Genomic DNA, 16,881 nt, shown 5'->3' with positions numbered 1-16,881 from the left:
TTCCCCTTCATTAGAAGGCTTAAGGATCTGACTGGGGTTTGGGTTGAAGTAGTAGGGTTTTCTCACTGATTTGTGGGACTGAGGATGACTGTAATTGGAGTAGTCAAGGATGTATGTGATTAATGGTACTGCTTGCAAACTGGGTGCTTCCATTTTAAATTATGGAAGATGTGCGAACTATGAGAAAGCACTTCCCTTGGAAAGGTAACTTCAGAATGCCATAGACGGTAGAAAACAGTTTTGCCACTGTTGTCTTGCTTAAAATGGATGAGAAAAAAAAATTCAAGATGTTGAGCCTTGCATTGTGTGTTTTTTGAACTCGGAAGAATCAATGTATATGTCTGGTGGGGGCAAGGGGAGAGAGGGTCTTGAATCTTTAACAAGCGTTTTCCTGAACCTTGGTTATTGAAAATAATCAGATGTTAAATTTCCATTTAAAAACTAAAACCAATCACTGTGGGATTGTTGAGTGTTACAAAATTTTTTTTTTGGCTTCTTGAAAATGTTTCACTAGTTCTTGGCTCAAGAGTTTCATAGAGTAGATAAATGCTGAATTTTGAATGTTTAATACAAGCTGAAATCTTGGCTCTACAAATTTAGTATATATGAAAGACAAAGGGAAGGTACAGACCCAGTTTTCTCTTTGCATATTAATCTTAAAGCAGTCCTGCAGGCTTTCCCTACTAAGCATGTTTCTAGATTGAATGCTTAATCTTGTTTTCATGTGGTTTACTTGGAACATCCAGTGCGTGGTGCAGAGGAATACAGATTAGGAGATAGAAATAATATATTCACATACACTGTATTAGACATGCTTATAGGCAAAGGACAATGTAAAGCAATTTTATCAGCTGCTGTATGACACAACAGACTTTACAAAGGAATTTGAATATAGTAATGCAGCACAGTTAAAAGAGGAGGTGTGGGGATGATTTCATCCCACATAGATGGAAAATATCGAAATGTCTAGAAAAACTGGAAAACTGACCTCCTTAACAGCCTTAAAAGGTATGTAAAAGCATGATGCTACCATTTTAAGACTGCACTGTTAACGATGTTTATTCCAAAGTGCTCTGGAGGGGTCCGTGTGTTTTCTCTCTCGATCTGCTAAGGACAGAACCATTAGTACTGATGTGACTGTCCAAATTCAGAAGATGTGCAGGTTGTTTTATGATGTGGGCATCTAGCCATTTATCAGTCCTTCCAAGTATAATCAGCTCGAAGGCTGGAGCGGAACCCTTCCAGCAGCCTGCTTTGCCTGCCAAAGAAAATTCAGCCACTGAATTGGTGGAAATTGCTGACTGGTCACCTAGAGACCGCTTCTTATTTAAGTGGTAAACCGGCTTTTCAGCTGCGGCAGCCTGCGCTGCATATAGAAAATCCTGTCCGTCCACAGCAGTTGTGAACTGAGATAGCAAAGAAGCTACTCATCCTATTGCCATTAATAAAACAAAGTTTAGTAGTAGTAGTAGTAGGTTGGCTGCGCGTTAGCTTGGATTTCCTAATGGGAAGCGCAAAACTGCAGGAAGCCCTGTTCGTTTTATCCCTTGTTGCTCATCCAAGAGGATGCCAGAAATCGTTAAAAAGTTTGGGGTTTCTGTCTGCAGCTGTAGAACGCACGGCGCGATACACATTTTAGCGCTGCTGCGGAGCCGCGGCCCCAGCGGCAGCCCCGGAGGGTCTCGGGCGGACGGGGCGGCACGAACCGCGTTGCAGGCGCCCGCGGCGGCGCCTTTACCGGCTGCGGCAGGGCCCGGCGGCGCCGCTCGGCTCCCCCCGGCCGCCGTGCGGGGTAGGAAGCGGCGCCCGGTGGCGGCGGGGCACGGCTCCAGCAGCGGCCGGCTCCCCGGGAAGGCCTGCGTGCGGCTTTACCCGGCAATCGCCTTAAGGGGACAAATTTAGTTTAACGGCAATCCGCGCTTAATCTGCCGGAGCGCGGCCCTGGGCGCCTTCGGGGAGGGCGGGCGGCAGCGCTCGGCGCTGGCTCGGGCAGCCAGAAACTTCTGGCAGCTTCCCGGCTCGGGCCCCTCCTCTTAAAGCGGCAGGGCCCGCTGCGGGGCTGCCCCCCCGCCCCGCCCGGGAGGCAGGTCCCCGGGGGGTGCTGGTGCCCGGCTGCGCTTCTCCCCTCCCGCACGACCTAATGCCCGCCGGGCTCCGTTCCCTCCCGCAGCCCTGTGGAAGCTGGAGTATCGAGGCGGCTCTCAGCTGCTCATCGAGGAGCTGCTCCAGCCGCTGGTAACGTTCAGCTTTGGCAGGAGCACCCCGCCGGAGCCAGTGCTGGGGAAGGGCCCACCCGTCTCTTAACATAACAGCCCCCCCGTGCCCCCAGCCTGGCCGCGGTCCCACGCTCCCAAGGGAGCCAGGCCTCGGATACAGCCCTTCACAGGTCTCCCTTGGGTGAAGGATGGTCCATGCCCCATTGTCACCCCACAGAGCCAGCCGCCCTCCTGGGAGCCTAGCCTCAGTCGTTAATGCGAACAGAATAGTGATCACTCATGTAAGCGCCTGCTTGGTAAATTGTTTCAATGAGGATCTTAAATACCAGTCTTCTGCCACTAGTGCAAAAATAAAACAAACGACCACACAAACTTAAGAGATTTCAGCCATCAGCTGACCGTCAGAACCCATCAGCTTCACTTTTCCCTTGCTCCTCCCTATGTGAACTGAAGGATATTCCAAGAGAGTAATAGAGACAGGAACATTGAGAGCGAGGAAATCCAGGATGTATATTATAAGCTGGTGTGAATGAAGCTCTGATCTCACTGTAGATGCATGATGGCGTGTGCTGGGCATACTCTTCAGTTTTTCCTGTTGGGCAGAAGTTTATAGATGGTTTTATGACAAGCTGCTGCAAAGATGATTCTTACTTACAAAGTGCAAGATGCTATGTTTGGGTATAAAATGATGTAAATTTGAATTACCTTGTTTTAAAATAAAATGAAGGCTGAGACCACAGCACAGAGATTTGGAGACAGCAACATACGAGACTAATAGAGTTGTCTCAAGATTAGTAACCTTAAGAAGCTCAGAACATTTTATTGTAGGGTAGTCCAACAGTGAGTCTCCCCTTCTCCCTTAAAGACCGTTGCAGTGCTGCTGATTTCAATATGCTTGTAATACCTTTTCCAAAAATCCTGAATTGTGTTCTCAGATTTTAGTTGCATTTTTAACGTATTTTTTTTATGGTAACTTGCACTGAAAAGCAGGTAAAGAATGAAAACAAATCCTGCTGAAGCATGTTAAAATTAAATAGGCAAAGGGACATTCACTCTGAGTGTGAGGGTGTCTATTAAATGATGTAAGCACAAAGCAGAGAATGGATAACAGAAAGGTAAAAATAGCTGTATACTTATTTTTAATCTCTATCTAATTTTGGTGGAATTGAATAAATCCTGCTTGAGAACAGGTGACTCATTTAGAGTTGGTGAAAATGACAAATTCATGGTAAGGATGATCTGATATTAATGCCAGACTTTGATCATTAATGTTTACTTTTCTAGTTTGCGTTCTCTGTGATGCATCACATCTTGCTAGATGTTTTAACTTACCATTTTCAGCTGATACTATCAGTCAGAATGAGGTAAGTATTTTGAAAATTTCAGTTAAATAGTTTGGGGAGCAAAAGCCCACATAACTTGTGCTTCAGTGGAAGAATAAAATTGCAGGAAAATTTCCTCTGTGCATCCACTGAAGTTTTCACATGGTTATTTTAAAATGTTTAGTGATTCACAGTGGTAATTAAATGCATTTCATCAGTATAAATTTTCCTCTCAAAAGTCACTCCAGTACTGTATTTTTAGTAAACATACCTACAGTGGTAAGCAAATGGTCCATATGTTTGCTATTATTTGAAATTACTCTGTTTACAATGGTAAATATTAACTAATTCCAGTGAAAGGAGTTAGCTATCATAAAACTAAGGAGGTATAGACTAGGGATTGAAATTACCCGGTGTGGTAGTAACATAAACCAGTTCTCACAGATGTTTGTTCTTCAAATGAATGTTCTTTTTGGAAGAAGCTTTTAAAAATAAGACAGAGTAGTGATAAAGTAATCACTAATATCAGTGATTACAGTCTTAGTAAGATTTTAAAATCCTGTGTTAAAGTTTGATTGTTGACTTGCCCGTTCCTCTGCCGTAAACTTGCAAGCAGTTAAAGGCCAGAGCTTCAGATTGTCTTGATTCCCAGTATTGTAGACCTTCTTTTTAGTTAATGTTCAGCGATAGTGAAGAAAAAGTGTTCTTAATTTTCTGTAACTTAAACTTATCTCAAAGACCAACTCATAATGTTAATTTGGCTGTATAGAGAGGTATAGACTGATACCGACACAACTTGGAATTGTTTGTAGAATTCTAACTATGTGCATCTGTGTGGACCCATCTGGGATCTGTCTATCTTGTTGAAAGAAAGCATAGAGTATTGAGATGACTTTTGTTTGCAAGATCAACTGGCATGAAAGGCTATCAACATTGTAGTGCTGAAAGAGTTTCTTCACTGAAGGGTGGAGCGGAGAGCAGGAGGGGTGCTCCCCTCTTAGGGCATTACTGACTTTGCGAGAGTCAGTCAAGTCAGTCAGTTCCTGCTTTTCAGATTTATTTTCTATGAAGCAGCCATATTAGTGCGCTATACTGAAAGTAGTAAGGAAAACCAGATTTACCGTTATCTAAGTGCCTGTTTCAGCATCCTTCTGATTGCAGTAAGAGAAAAGCATTGCAGCTTGCCTTGAAGGCAAGTACACTTACACTCTTAGACAGGAAAGGAGGGAATGAATTTCAGAATCTCAGCAGTCTTAACAGATACCTCATTAGTCTCAGTTGAGTTTTATTGTTACTAAGTCTGGAATAGGAGCAAATATGTGTTCATGGGTATACTATTACCAGAGTAGTATACCCTACCACTCTGCATGCAGTCACACATCATGCATGCAGTGAGAGAGGGATGGATTCATTAGAGTACTCTGGCTTCTGGTGATCTTAACAAGTGCAGATTGGCAACAGTTTTCTAGTACTCTGAAATATATTCTATTCCCTGAAAATGAGAGGTAGGTTTGAGCAGAGTCAAAGTAAAAATCATTAATACAGGGTTAACACTGTAGCATCTCATGTCTCTCAATTCAAAGAACTTTCTGAAAAATTATCATTGAATCATTCAGGTACACACTTGCATGCCCTTACTTCTGAGGTATTGGGGATGGAAACTGCCAGTGGGAATTACCTGATGATGAGTTCAAGCACCATAGTATCAAATAGTAGCTCTGAGACCTGTGAAGGACGTTATATTCTTCCCACAGAGAGCCTGGATGTGCCAGAGTTTCTTCTTGTAAGCTGGGTTTGAATCTGTAGGGGTGCAGAAACATGGGCTTAGACAAGGGCTTAGATCTCTCTTCCCAGCTCTTGTTTGGGGCTGTGTGGAGGCTTGCAACTCTTGGAACCATACCTCACTCCTCTTGCTTGTCACCATCTGCCTTCTCTCTTCTGACCCACATTCTATGAAGTGATAGCGAGGTGGTTCGGTTATCTAGAATCTCCTCCCGGAGATTACACTAGGAGAGGTTGTATGAGATAAGGGGGACCTCTTTGAAGGGAGAGAGCCTTCACTGAGCTCACTCTGCATACTAATTGGACCCACGTTCTCCTCCTACCCCCAGAAAACACTTCCTTCCTTCCTCTTCTATTTCTTGTTTTCCTGTTTGGGTGTCACCTGTTCCTCCGTTGGTTGTTACAGAACTTTGTCTTTTGTCTGGGCCCTTCACCTGCATTGTGCATCTATCCCACCATTTTTCTCCTGCTGTACTCTGCCCCTCAGGCTGCTCTCCTGGTGAGCACCCACCAGGTGAAAAAGTGAGTAAGCAAAAGTCTCTTCAGAGTTGTCCTACTTGGTAATGAAAAATGAACCGTAATTATTTGAGGGGAATAAACACTAATGTCTTCATAAGACCCATCGGATCTTGAGATAGTGAAAAGAGAAGGTAGAACACTTGGTTGGCCTTCACCATTGCAGCAGAACTGGTCATCTGCTATGTTTTCAAATGGTGCAGAAGTTGGAGGCTTATGTGATGCTTGTTGCAGACAACTGTGGTATCCGTTTATTACATTTTGTGGTAGTCATCCTATGAGCTTAGTGTTGTGTTCTGTGTTTCTGCTGCTGTGATACACATACACTGTGAAGTTAGGTTTTATTGGGCTGTTTCGTAATGCTCTGTTGCAAAAGCTAGCAAGACCATGACAGCTATATTGTCAGTGGCCAGTGATTAAAACCCAGTTGTTTTCCTTTCCAGGCCATTGATGAGCCTCCCTATCTCACAGTGGGCACTGATGTGAGTGCGAAGTATAGGGGAGCCTTCTGTGAAGCCAAGATCAAGACAGCAAAAAGACTTGTCAAAGTCAAGGTATGTGGTTTTCTTGCAAACACTTGTGGGGGGGGGGGGGGGGCAAGTCATCAGTGTTCAAAATGGCACAACGTGAAACCTCTTTATAGCCTCAAGACAGCTAAGAGGCTGTCCTTTCCTTGGAGGCTGGTAGTGCAAGCTGTGAAATAACAGTAAGCCTATTTCTGTTGGGAGGGGAGGGGTTCCCCCCACCCCCCCACAATTCAGTATGTTCTGTTGCTTTCACTGCTTTGTCATCCGCTTGCATCCAGTATTTGTGGCCTTCATGCCACAGGCTGACCTTAAAGTAATTGATCAAAATACAACAAATGTAGGCTTATGCATGGGAGAATGTTATCAGAAAATAGCCCAAACTCCTCAAAGTAGGTTTAATATGTTTTCTTTTACTTTAGGAGCACAGGTCACTGTCATTTAGCAGTGGCAACAAGATAATGCTTCAGGAATAAGATGGAATCCTGCTGTCTTGCAACAAAGACTTGGCATATTGAGTCCTACAGAATAGCAAGCAGGGGATCTTGCCTAATCTTTGTGATGACTAGTTAATGACTGAATGAATCCATATAAGCCACATGCAGCAGAAATAAAAATTGTGGTGAGGGGAATACAAGAGATACATTTTAACATCCCTTGGAAATTTAAAGTATCATTTCTAGAAATAAAGAGAACAATATTTGAGCTTGTTTTTAATATATAGTAAGTCTAGACTGGTGAATGGCCTTACATTTCTGTTTGGGTAATATTGCCCTAAAAGTTTCTGATGTCAGAGCAGGTACTGTTTTTCTGCTCTGCCTCTTAACCTCATACAGAAATACAACAGAGGAAGGATCAGAAGCACTTAGGGAACATAAATTAGATTGTTGTTCTGCAGCAGGGTTATAGTGGCAGTTTTATTTTATCTACTGCAAATAGAACTGAAAATGTGTGAATTGTGAGCGGTGATAATGTGTTACAGAAGAGCCTCCATTATAAATTGTCATGCATTGCTTGAATCTGCCCTCATGGTATGGCCAGTTTTTGCCTGTAGTATCTATGAGGGAGAGAGCAGGCTATCTCCAAAAGCCCTGGTGGGAAGGATTGTTGTCACTTATTTGATAATAACATTAACTGTAACAAGGAGCTATTAAGTCTTAAATCTTACATCTTTAAAAAGCCTTTAGAGCAAATTAGTGGTCTTTTCATTTCATTAGTCATAACTCTTAACAGCATCAGCTGGTCTATGCTTTACAGCACCATTGAGTTTAAGTGACTAAGTATTGGTATTTAAGTTGTTTAGTATCAGTATTTAAGTACAGGAATTGTGTTGTGCCTAGATCAGTGCAATCTTAACTCCTTTCAGCTCTTCAGATGGCCACTTGCACTTACTGATTAATACTTTTGTACGGGATTATTACTTGCAGTTTGGTCACTGCCGTGTTTTGCAGAAAGATCTTGCAATGAAATGGAATAGAATTTTTACTGTGAGTTGTTTGTGGAGGCTGTGCCTGAGGCCCTGTAGATTCAAGTTTGTGCGTGCGTCTTCACTGTTACTGTGTAGCTTAGGGCTGTTAGGCCCCAGTACAGTTGTGGCTTTGCAGAGCAATGTGATTTGTGGTTGAGATTTTTTTTCTGCATAAGTGCAGTTCACATTGTCTTTCCTCCACCAGGAACGTACATTCCCTAAACTTAACAGTGACCTCTTGATGTTATCTAAAAATCTTCTCCACTCCTTCTGGCACGTGCAGACTTTCCTCAGTATTAGATCTAACCAAATTCTTATTATCAGGTGTACTTCGGAATTTTGGTAGTTTTATCTGCTGCATTTATTTTCCACTTGTTTAACAGTTTCTTCTGGCCCCAAATACATTTTATGCCCCAGTCCCCTAGAACTAGTAGAGGAAAAGAAAAGTTAACTTCATAACACCAATTTTAGCTTGAAGCTTTCATTTAAGCTTTATAACTAGATGCTCTGTTGAGAAAGGAGGTTGGCAGCATTTTTTTTCAATATGGAGTATGTCATCTTCAGGCAAGTAAAATACATTTAATTGTGTCTCCTTCTATCTGCTTGTGGCTTCTGTCAAATTCTGTTTCCTAGAATATTTTGAGGGAACCCTTCATACTAACTATTCCATCACCTGTACAATGCAATAACTTTATTCAGTTTATCACAATGATGTATGTGATGCTATGATTTATTTGTCATTTCAGTATCAATAAGTACTGTATCTCACAGTTTAGCAGTCTTCGGCAGGTTCTGTACATAGTACAGAAGGATACACAATGTAACTGCATTACTTTGTCATGGAAAGCAAGTAAAATTTAAGATTTGCCTGGAGTTGTGAAAAGTGTTGAAGGCAGTACAAATTTTTCTAAAGGGCAAGACTTTGGTTGTTAGAAGAGTGGTAGTCCACTTCATTGGATCTGTTACAGCTTGCCTTAGAGAGCTATTTAAGCCAGTTTGTTTTGACAGTGTCTCATAAAACAATTAGAACCGTCATCACACCCACTTGTATTTGGACACCCTCCACAAAAGTTTCAGAAGACACTGTTTTCTGTGTAGGTCTTTATTAGAAACTAGTGAAGCATCTGCTCTACAGAGCCTACCAGGACCCTCTTTTTCAGGACAGTGAAGAGAAGGGAAGTTCCAGCTGAATCTGGAACAGGTCGATCGTGTGCTGAACATCTTAATTTTTTGCCTGAGACAGAAAGGATCCACGCTGATAAATACTGTGGGAATCAAACTCCACTATAAGAAATACTGATGGCGCTTTTCTTAGCTTCAACAAAGGCCAGTGATGTTACACTGAGTTTGGAGTATCAATATTTCTGTTAACAACCAGTATTTTTTTGAGTGTGTATGAATATCTCAAGAAGCATAAACAGTTGGTATGAAAAATCTTCTCCCCCAAAGAGTCAAAGCCCCAAGGCACCTTTAAAAAGAAAAAACATTCTGAAATACAAATAGCAATTTGCTCTGTTTACCTTTCATCATAGTACATTGTGGCTGGCTCATGGTTTTGGATAGAGTTCCGTTTTGCTGTAAAATACATTTAAGATAATTACAGACAGTAAATAAAAACAGATGTCTTTAGATCAGAATTGATATAGTGGGTATTTCATATGAGCCAATAGTGACTGCAAGTTTCAGATTGTTTTGCATCTGAGCTGAACTTTTGATTTCTAAATAAAGCCCCCAAAAGAGAGGAACAAAATACTTGTATCTGTCAGGCTGAAGTTCAGAAGGGTAGTTTGCTCAGTTGATTCCTAACCTAAATCCTTTGCCTGGCTTTCAGGTTATAAAGTGGGACTTTGGTGGGCACAGTAGTTGCCATCAGTAGGTGGGACGATGGAGCTCTAAAAAGAACATACTTTAACAACAATGTGTATTGCTGTGGTTCTAACAGAAGATGGACAAGGTGACTATATCATGAAGTAGCACCTGGAAGGCAGTGAAGTATTTTAGTGCATTTGTTTTCGAACAAGGCAGTCGAGGTAGGCTCTCCTTAGTCCTGGATGTAGGTGCTGTTCTTGTCTGTTTGCTCCTATCAAGGTTTACAAAGCTCCTTAAACTATCCATCTGAGGAGGCTAAGTAGGAGAGTTGGTGTTAGAGGACACTTGTTCTGAAGGAAATACTGCTATTGCTGTGTGCTACTGAGAAACTCTCAATAGTGAGAACACAACCTTGGGGACGCTCGTGAACCAAGTCCTCAGATTTAATGTGGAATTGCTGTAGTTGAGAGTTACTATTACATGGCTGAATCTCACGTTACAATCTTACTTATTGTGAATGGTAAATAAAACATCATATACCAAGTGTGTGTGTTCTGGAGAATGTTAAAGAACATCATTTGTGTGTGTTAATAAAATGTACAAATGTGCATAAAATGTCATGCCAGAATTTTCTGTTTCCCTGAACTTTAAAACCAGAGTGGAAATAAAACTTCAGGTGTAGTTGAAAGGAGGATCCTGTGACTTTATGTGACCAAATTAACTTTAAGTGAAATAAATGGTGAATATCTGTAGCATTTGATACAAATAACTTAATTGTAGGTTTGAATTTCCAGACCCTTTTTTTTTTTTTTTTTTTTGTGGACAGCATGTCCTCATGAGGATAGGATTAAAGGCATAGCCAATGACATGGGAAGACACCTTGGAAATCCTTAGGAGATTTACTTACTCCAGTTCTGAAAGACTGAAAAGTTAACCATCTGTACATTTAGTTCCGGTTAACTATAGCAGTGTGTAGGCTATGCTGGCATTAACTGAAGGGCTGTTTGGGTGGTTAGTTTTGGTTAGTTGACAGCAGTGTGAGTCTTTCAACCATGAGTGAGGAACATGCAGTTTAATCAGCAAAAGCACACACACACACAGGGCCCATGATAGGGGGCTGGATGTAAGTGCTAAAACTATTTGATTTCAGAGCATTGAAATATAAATGTTTCTTTAAAATTATTTATACACAGAACTCTTGAAACTCTTTCTTGTTGAGGTACTAGAGCACTACAAATCATTAAGAGAACTGCAGAGATCTTTTGCAGCTATTAAACATTGTTGTCGCTTCCTTCAGAGGTAATGGTTCTATTCTGAAAGACAAAAAAATACTTTAGAAGTTTTGAGGGCTCAGAAAATGTCTCCTCATATTTCTAAAATACAGGAATGAAACAATTTTCAGCAAGCGGAATGATTATGGTGACTAACTGTAAGACGAGAGTAAGAGAAGGGCTGTTCACATCTGCATGTGTTCATGCTGCTCAATTTTATCAAGTGATTGTCAGTTGAATTATATTTTTTAGGTAACTTTTCGACATGATTCTTCAACAGTGGAAGTGCAGGATGACCACATAAAGGGTCCCTTAAAGGTAATATATTTGTTTTATATTTTGCTAATGCTTTGAAAAGTGTTCTTTTGCAGTATTTGGCATAAATGTGTATATGCAGTATGGGGTCAAAGTGGAAGGTTTGATTTATTACGCAGGCTAGATAGGATCACAAAGCATAAAAGGTAATGCTGTAAAGCTATAGTTAGTATACTTTCCATGGTAACTTTTTCCTTTGTAGTTAAAGGGGATGCAGCTTATAGGCTGATGCAAGCCTCTTTGTTCTTTTTGGCCTTAAAGCTAAGAAGTTTGGCTGGCTCTGATATTTAGTCACTCTTGCTTTGGAAAACTCGGCTAGAGGATTTGATGGGCAAGCTCTTACACAAGAGAATGACATCACTCAAATTGGTTCTTGCTCCCCACCTGCTGGCAGGAAATAATTAGCTCAGTTAGTTGGCTTATTTTAGAGGAATGTAAAAGAAGTTTTGAGGGATACAAATATATCCAATTGAAGATGGAAAAATATGGTATATTTAACATAGGAATAGGTTAGAAATTAATTTTTTTGTTGTTTGCTGAATATAAAACTATTAACTTCATTGCCTGTTTCAGAAGCTCTCCAGTGCTAAGGGGCTTTTGTATTTTAGGTAGGAACTGTTGTGGAAGTGAAGAATCCAGATGGAACATACCAGGAAGCAGTTATCAACAAATTAACAGATGCAAGTTGGTACACTGTAGGTAAGAGAAATAATTCATGTATCTGAATAACAATAAGCCTGTGACCTGGACATATCTTAAGCATGGTGGGAGAGATTTTTTGGAGATGCCTAGGTATTCAAAGTTTGTATAAAAAAACCCTCCAAAACCTAAACATCTGAGTTTGGTTTTTTTATAAGAAACGATACCCCTCGCAATGTGAAACTGGGACCCCAAATAAAGACCCAGTAAATTGCTCTATAAATTGGTAACTGCTTCTTAGATATTTAATATACTACTGTTAAATGTTCTGGAGCAAAGTATGCTGTCATAGTTCCTTGAAAAAGGAAGAGAAGTGCTTTCAAAATGTTAAGTTGCAGTACTTATTTTTCGCTATTTTCAGGCCTAATCCTGGTAACAGCTGCTGTAAAAGCAGTGATAGCTTGTTTTTTAAAGAAGTCTTCTCCCATTCATTTTCCTTATTTTCTAGTGTGACATTTCAGACTTTAGATGACGTATCCATACATGCCCACAAGGAAATATATATATTTTTCCCCTTTAAATATGTATTTTAAATTTATACAACATGGGTTTGCTCTTTACTATGTAGCAGCAGATTAGTCTGTCTTGGGAAAAACTGGTCAGCTGTAGAATGACAACATGTATTCCACCTGTGCACTGGTAGTCTTAAAGGTATACAGGAAATGTATTGATTCTTCAGAAACTACATATTCCTGTCTTTGGCACGTAACTGGGGCATGGGAAGATGAAGACCAGGTCTTGAAAGAACCTTAGCAAGACAGTTGTTTTGAGATATTGAGGTTTGTTGTTGACGAGGCAATGCTGAACAACTAGGGAAAGACTAACTTTCCTTAGTCATAGTCCTGTTGGAAAGGAATAGAGCTGTAAGTTTACTTAAGACCTTTCAGATATGTGTTGCAGAAAATATATATGTGTTCTTGTTGGAGAAGTAGAATGTATGAGTAGAGGAGAGATCAGGTTAGGATGGGGTGAAACATGAGGTATAAAGGCAAGGATTAACATTACAGACAGTGTTTTGGTAAGCAGTATAGAAGTGGATCAGATATGAGCGCTTTTAAAAACAGAATGGTATAGCTGGTGTTAGAACTATGTTGTGATGTATGTTACGCTTCTGAGAAAGTGTGACATTAGAAGTTCAGCAAGAAGAGTAAGATAGGAGTCCGTGCAGATTAAATCTTGAAGGTAGGTTGCATGGAGTTGCAGTCTCTAAATCAAAGTAGATGTCTGTCAAAAATCCTGAACTTGAGAAATACGAAGAGATGTAAGAGTTGAGACTGAAAACCATATTTTGTAGATAAAAGTAGACAAAAGCATGTTGACCTTGCAGAATCAGTAAAAGTAGCACAGCTGCTGGCTGTGTAAAAGCACTTTGAGAGAGAAGTAACTCTAGCAGTGGATGATTAGAGTAATCTTTGTCAGGAGGCTGAGTGAAATGAGACCGAAATTATCTTTACAGACAGTGATGACTTTGCAGATCTGAGTGAAAGTCCTACTTCAAGGAAGTTGCCATTTACCAGATTTCAGAATTAGCACGTATCTTAACCAGCAGTTATCTAATGTTGTCCGAGCACTTTTTTGAGAAGTATCTCATTACTTATGTTGCTAATGATTTTGTGGATAAAATGACTATGATTTGGTGAAAAACCTTGTGAAGGGACAGACAGAGCTGAAGTAGTACCTTTCCAGAAGCTGTTGCTTAAGACTGTTTATGCCAGTGCAGCAGAAGCATGGAATAACCATTTTGGGGCTGCCTGAGAACACTTTCAGCACTGAAGTACAAGCAAGGTTGCTTTAAGATCATCCCTGTCTGTCTTGTATTCACGAGATGTTGGCTGAATAAAATTGGACTTCAAGTTAGGTTTACATGTATTTTTTGGTGCTACTACTTTCCTACCAAAGGAAGATAGCAACTAAATTAAATTCATAAAAAAAGCAATAACCCCAAACAAAAAAACCCTGGCAGACCAAAACTGGTAAAGCCTTTTACAGTTACTATAGCGTAGTTATAAATGTGTCCTTAGTTAATTTGCCTGTCATATAAGAATTCCTCAAAAAACTTGAGGTGTTCCAATCCTGGTAACTAGATACTGTTTCATCAGTCATATAAATGTGTGTTTAGAAAGTTTAAATGATATTATTAATGTTTAACTCTGTGTTTACTGGGGGGGGGGGAAACATGGGATTGCTTTACTAAAAATGTAGAATTGTGCATGTTCAAAATTAGTCTTATCCCCTTCTGCACTTTTTTGTCATCATATTGCTTTTTCTCAGAATTCAAAGTGGTTTTATTTTCATTTGGTACCTTTTTTTTTTTTCTCCCCCCTTGCAGTTTCAGAATAGGTGTTTCAAAATGCATTACACTCCTGTCTCCTCAGTAGATTGTTTTGAGGATGTTCCATTAGGTTAGAATGTCATGCATTGCAGCCGTATGTGCTATGCTGGCCACACAAGTCTTTCAGGGAGGTGAAGCTTTTCCTTTGAATGAATTCATGTTATGGAACAAGATTAAGAATCCCTCTGGCAGGGAAGAGGCCACAAGCAGATTACCAAATAGGATACATAATGTGGCTACCTACCTAGCTCTGAATAGGTTTACCTCTGTTGTAGTCAGCTTATCCCTTGAAGTGGATAGATTATATATTTTTTTTTAATCTGTCATTATGTAAGGAGACTGTTAGGTTAATTAACACAGACTGAATTAGGAACCTGCTGCCTTCTACTTCACTTAAACAAGGGGGGGCTTAATTATGTGTTGACCATTTGAGGTGCAGCTCCAAATCTGTGTATTTTCTTGTGCTGTTCCTGCCCTTGATACTTCTCAACAAATTTTGAAATGACAGATGGGCATCTATAACTGATATTTTATTACTAAACAGTACTCCACAATTACTGTAGTACAAATAGACTGGGGAATGGTAGTTACAGGGAGGGAAGTTTGTTCATCATCAGTACTGAGTTTTGCATAGGGATGAAAAATGCTCAGAACTAGGTAAGAGTGACTTTCATATCAAATAAATACCAATAAATAATTCTGATGTACCTTGTTGCTTTTTGTATTTTTTAATTTAAATTAGTAGATGTTGAAAATAGAGTATAGCACCCACTATCTGAAAGCCAGACATGGCTGAAAATTAATCTCTCTGATCTTGCCAGGTATCTTTTGCTGGTTGTCAGCCATTTTCCTAGCACAGTTATTTTGACTCTTGTTTGTGAAAGAGTTTACGTATTTTTAGTTTTCTGCCACATGGTTGAATTCTTATGAGACTGACAGAATCAGAAGTACTGTTGACGGACAGAAGGGATTATTTGAATGACGATGAAAGACACTTATTAAGAAATCGCTGAAACTTTTTAATGTATTATTTTAATCTAATCTTGGGGTTGTTTTCATGCCCACAAAAGTCTTCAAGGTCACTGCAGTATGGGGAAAAGAATGTAATTGTTATCACTGCTGGGGAGGGGAGAGGAGGTCAGTTCGTGTCTCACTGAACAGTGCAGGCATAGCCTGAGAGTTAAAACTTAGCACCGAGTTTTCCTCCATGAAGCAGCTGTAGAAAACTTGATGAAAGTGTACTTCTTACATGGCTAGTTTATCAGCTTCTGAAGATCCCACCTTGAATGTCTGCAGCGTATTTCAAGATTCGAAAGTATAAAGCATACAGCTGAAGCCAACTGTTACGAACTTGGTTCCAGTTGATCCTAGTGGTAGCAGAGGTAGCAGATGGAAACCAGGAGCTCCAGTTCTCTCACTACAGCTGGGTTTGATGATTGTCTGCACTTTGATGGTCATCTTTCTTAGACATTTGTTTTATAGCACGGTTGAATGAAGTCAGCAGAGAAAGGTGTTGAACTATCACATGGCATTCAACTGTAACTTTTTTTCTCAAAATACCCGTTTATGTTTCTCCACAGTAAGCATAGCTTCCATTTGAATATTTTAGAACTCCTGGTTATGTAATAATGTTCTGTAAAAATTGAAAATGTTTGCACAATGTTTTTTAAAGTCTGGCATGCACTGTTTTTTAATTTTATGTCCTGATCAATGAGTTGTCTGCTCAGCTGCTACTTAAGATTGCATTTAAGATATGCAAGCATGGAGTAGCTGTGGTGAGACATCAGCTTATGTATTTGGTCAGTATGTGCAGATGCTTTACTGAATGTGCAGTAGTGTCCAGGTGCAGCTTTGTTTTAAGCACTGGCTGCAGGAATATATATCTCATTCTTTCTGACACCTAAATCGATCACTTAGCAATATCTGGATTTAAATAAATAAATAAATAATCTATTTTTCCTTGCTTCTCTTCCTGCCTGGTGACAGTATTTGATGATGGTGATGAGAAGACTCTTAGACGTTCTTCCCTGTGTTTGAAAGGAGAAAGACATTTCGCTGAAAGCGAGGTAATTGAAGAATTTTTATACGACAACTTTTTATTTAGAAAAATTTAAAAGTGCTATTTTTAGTACCTCCGTATTCAGTATGTTATATACATCCATGCTACTAAAAATGGGGATTATGTAAAATACAGTCTGCAGGGTCTGGCTTGCTCTTTTTAAAAATCAATATTTAAATCAATTTAATTTCACTCAATCGTGTATGTTAAGCAACAAAATCAGAATTTAATATTTTTCATTTTTGTATTTCTAGTGGTGCATAGATTGTAGGTCACACAAAAACCTGCAATCACAGAACTGCTTTGCTTTATATATAAAAAAATAAATCTGTAAGTAAAAAAATCAAAATATGCTACATGAACAAATTTACGTAATTCTCTGGACATAATTAAGTTCCGCTGAGTTGTACATAGATGAGCAAGTGTAATTTGTAGTAGCTGATAAACTTGAAAGATCGGTACTTTTCTTTTAAAAGGCAAATTATAAGTTGCTGTTACCTGTTAATTGGAAGACAGTTACCATTATTTTGAAACTGGTTCATGTCTTAAAGGTGACTTGCATATTAAA

The 16,881-nt window shown here is 39.8% G+C and overlaps 1 protein-coding gene across 5 annotated transcripts in view; it reads left to right on the top strand.

The window, feature by feature from the left end:
- ARID4B (AT-rich interaction domain 4B) overlaps positions 1-16,881 on the top strand; it is a 94,356-nt gene that overhangs the window by 23,427 nt on the left and 54,048 nt on the right. For all 5 annotated transcript variants that reach the window (XM_080388912.1, XM_080388908.1, XM_080388909.1 and 2 more), the window contains exons 3-6: positions 6,280-6,390; positions 11,161-11,226; positions 11,832-11,922; positions 16,241-16,320. In XM_080388912.1, the coding sequence (XP_080245038.1) occupies positions 6,280-6,390; positions 11,161-11,226; positions 11,832-11,922; positions 16,241-16,320 (348 nt within the window). The remainder of the gene's footprint in view (positions 1-6,279; positions 6,391-11,160; positions 11,227-11,831; positions 11,923-16,240; positions 16,321-16,881) is intronic.

Source organism: Falco punctatus, assembly GCF_963210335.1.
Source record: "Falco punctatus genome assembly, chromosome: 5".
Classification (NCBI taxonomy): domain Eukaryota; kingdom Metazoa; phylum Chordata; class Aves; order Falconiformes; family Falconidae; genus Falco; species Falco punctatus.
This window is presented reverse-complemented; position numbering and strand designations above follow the sequence as displayed.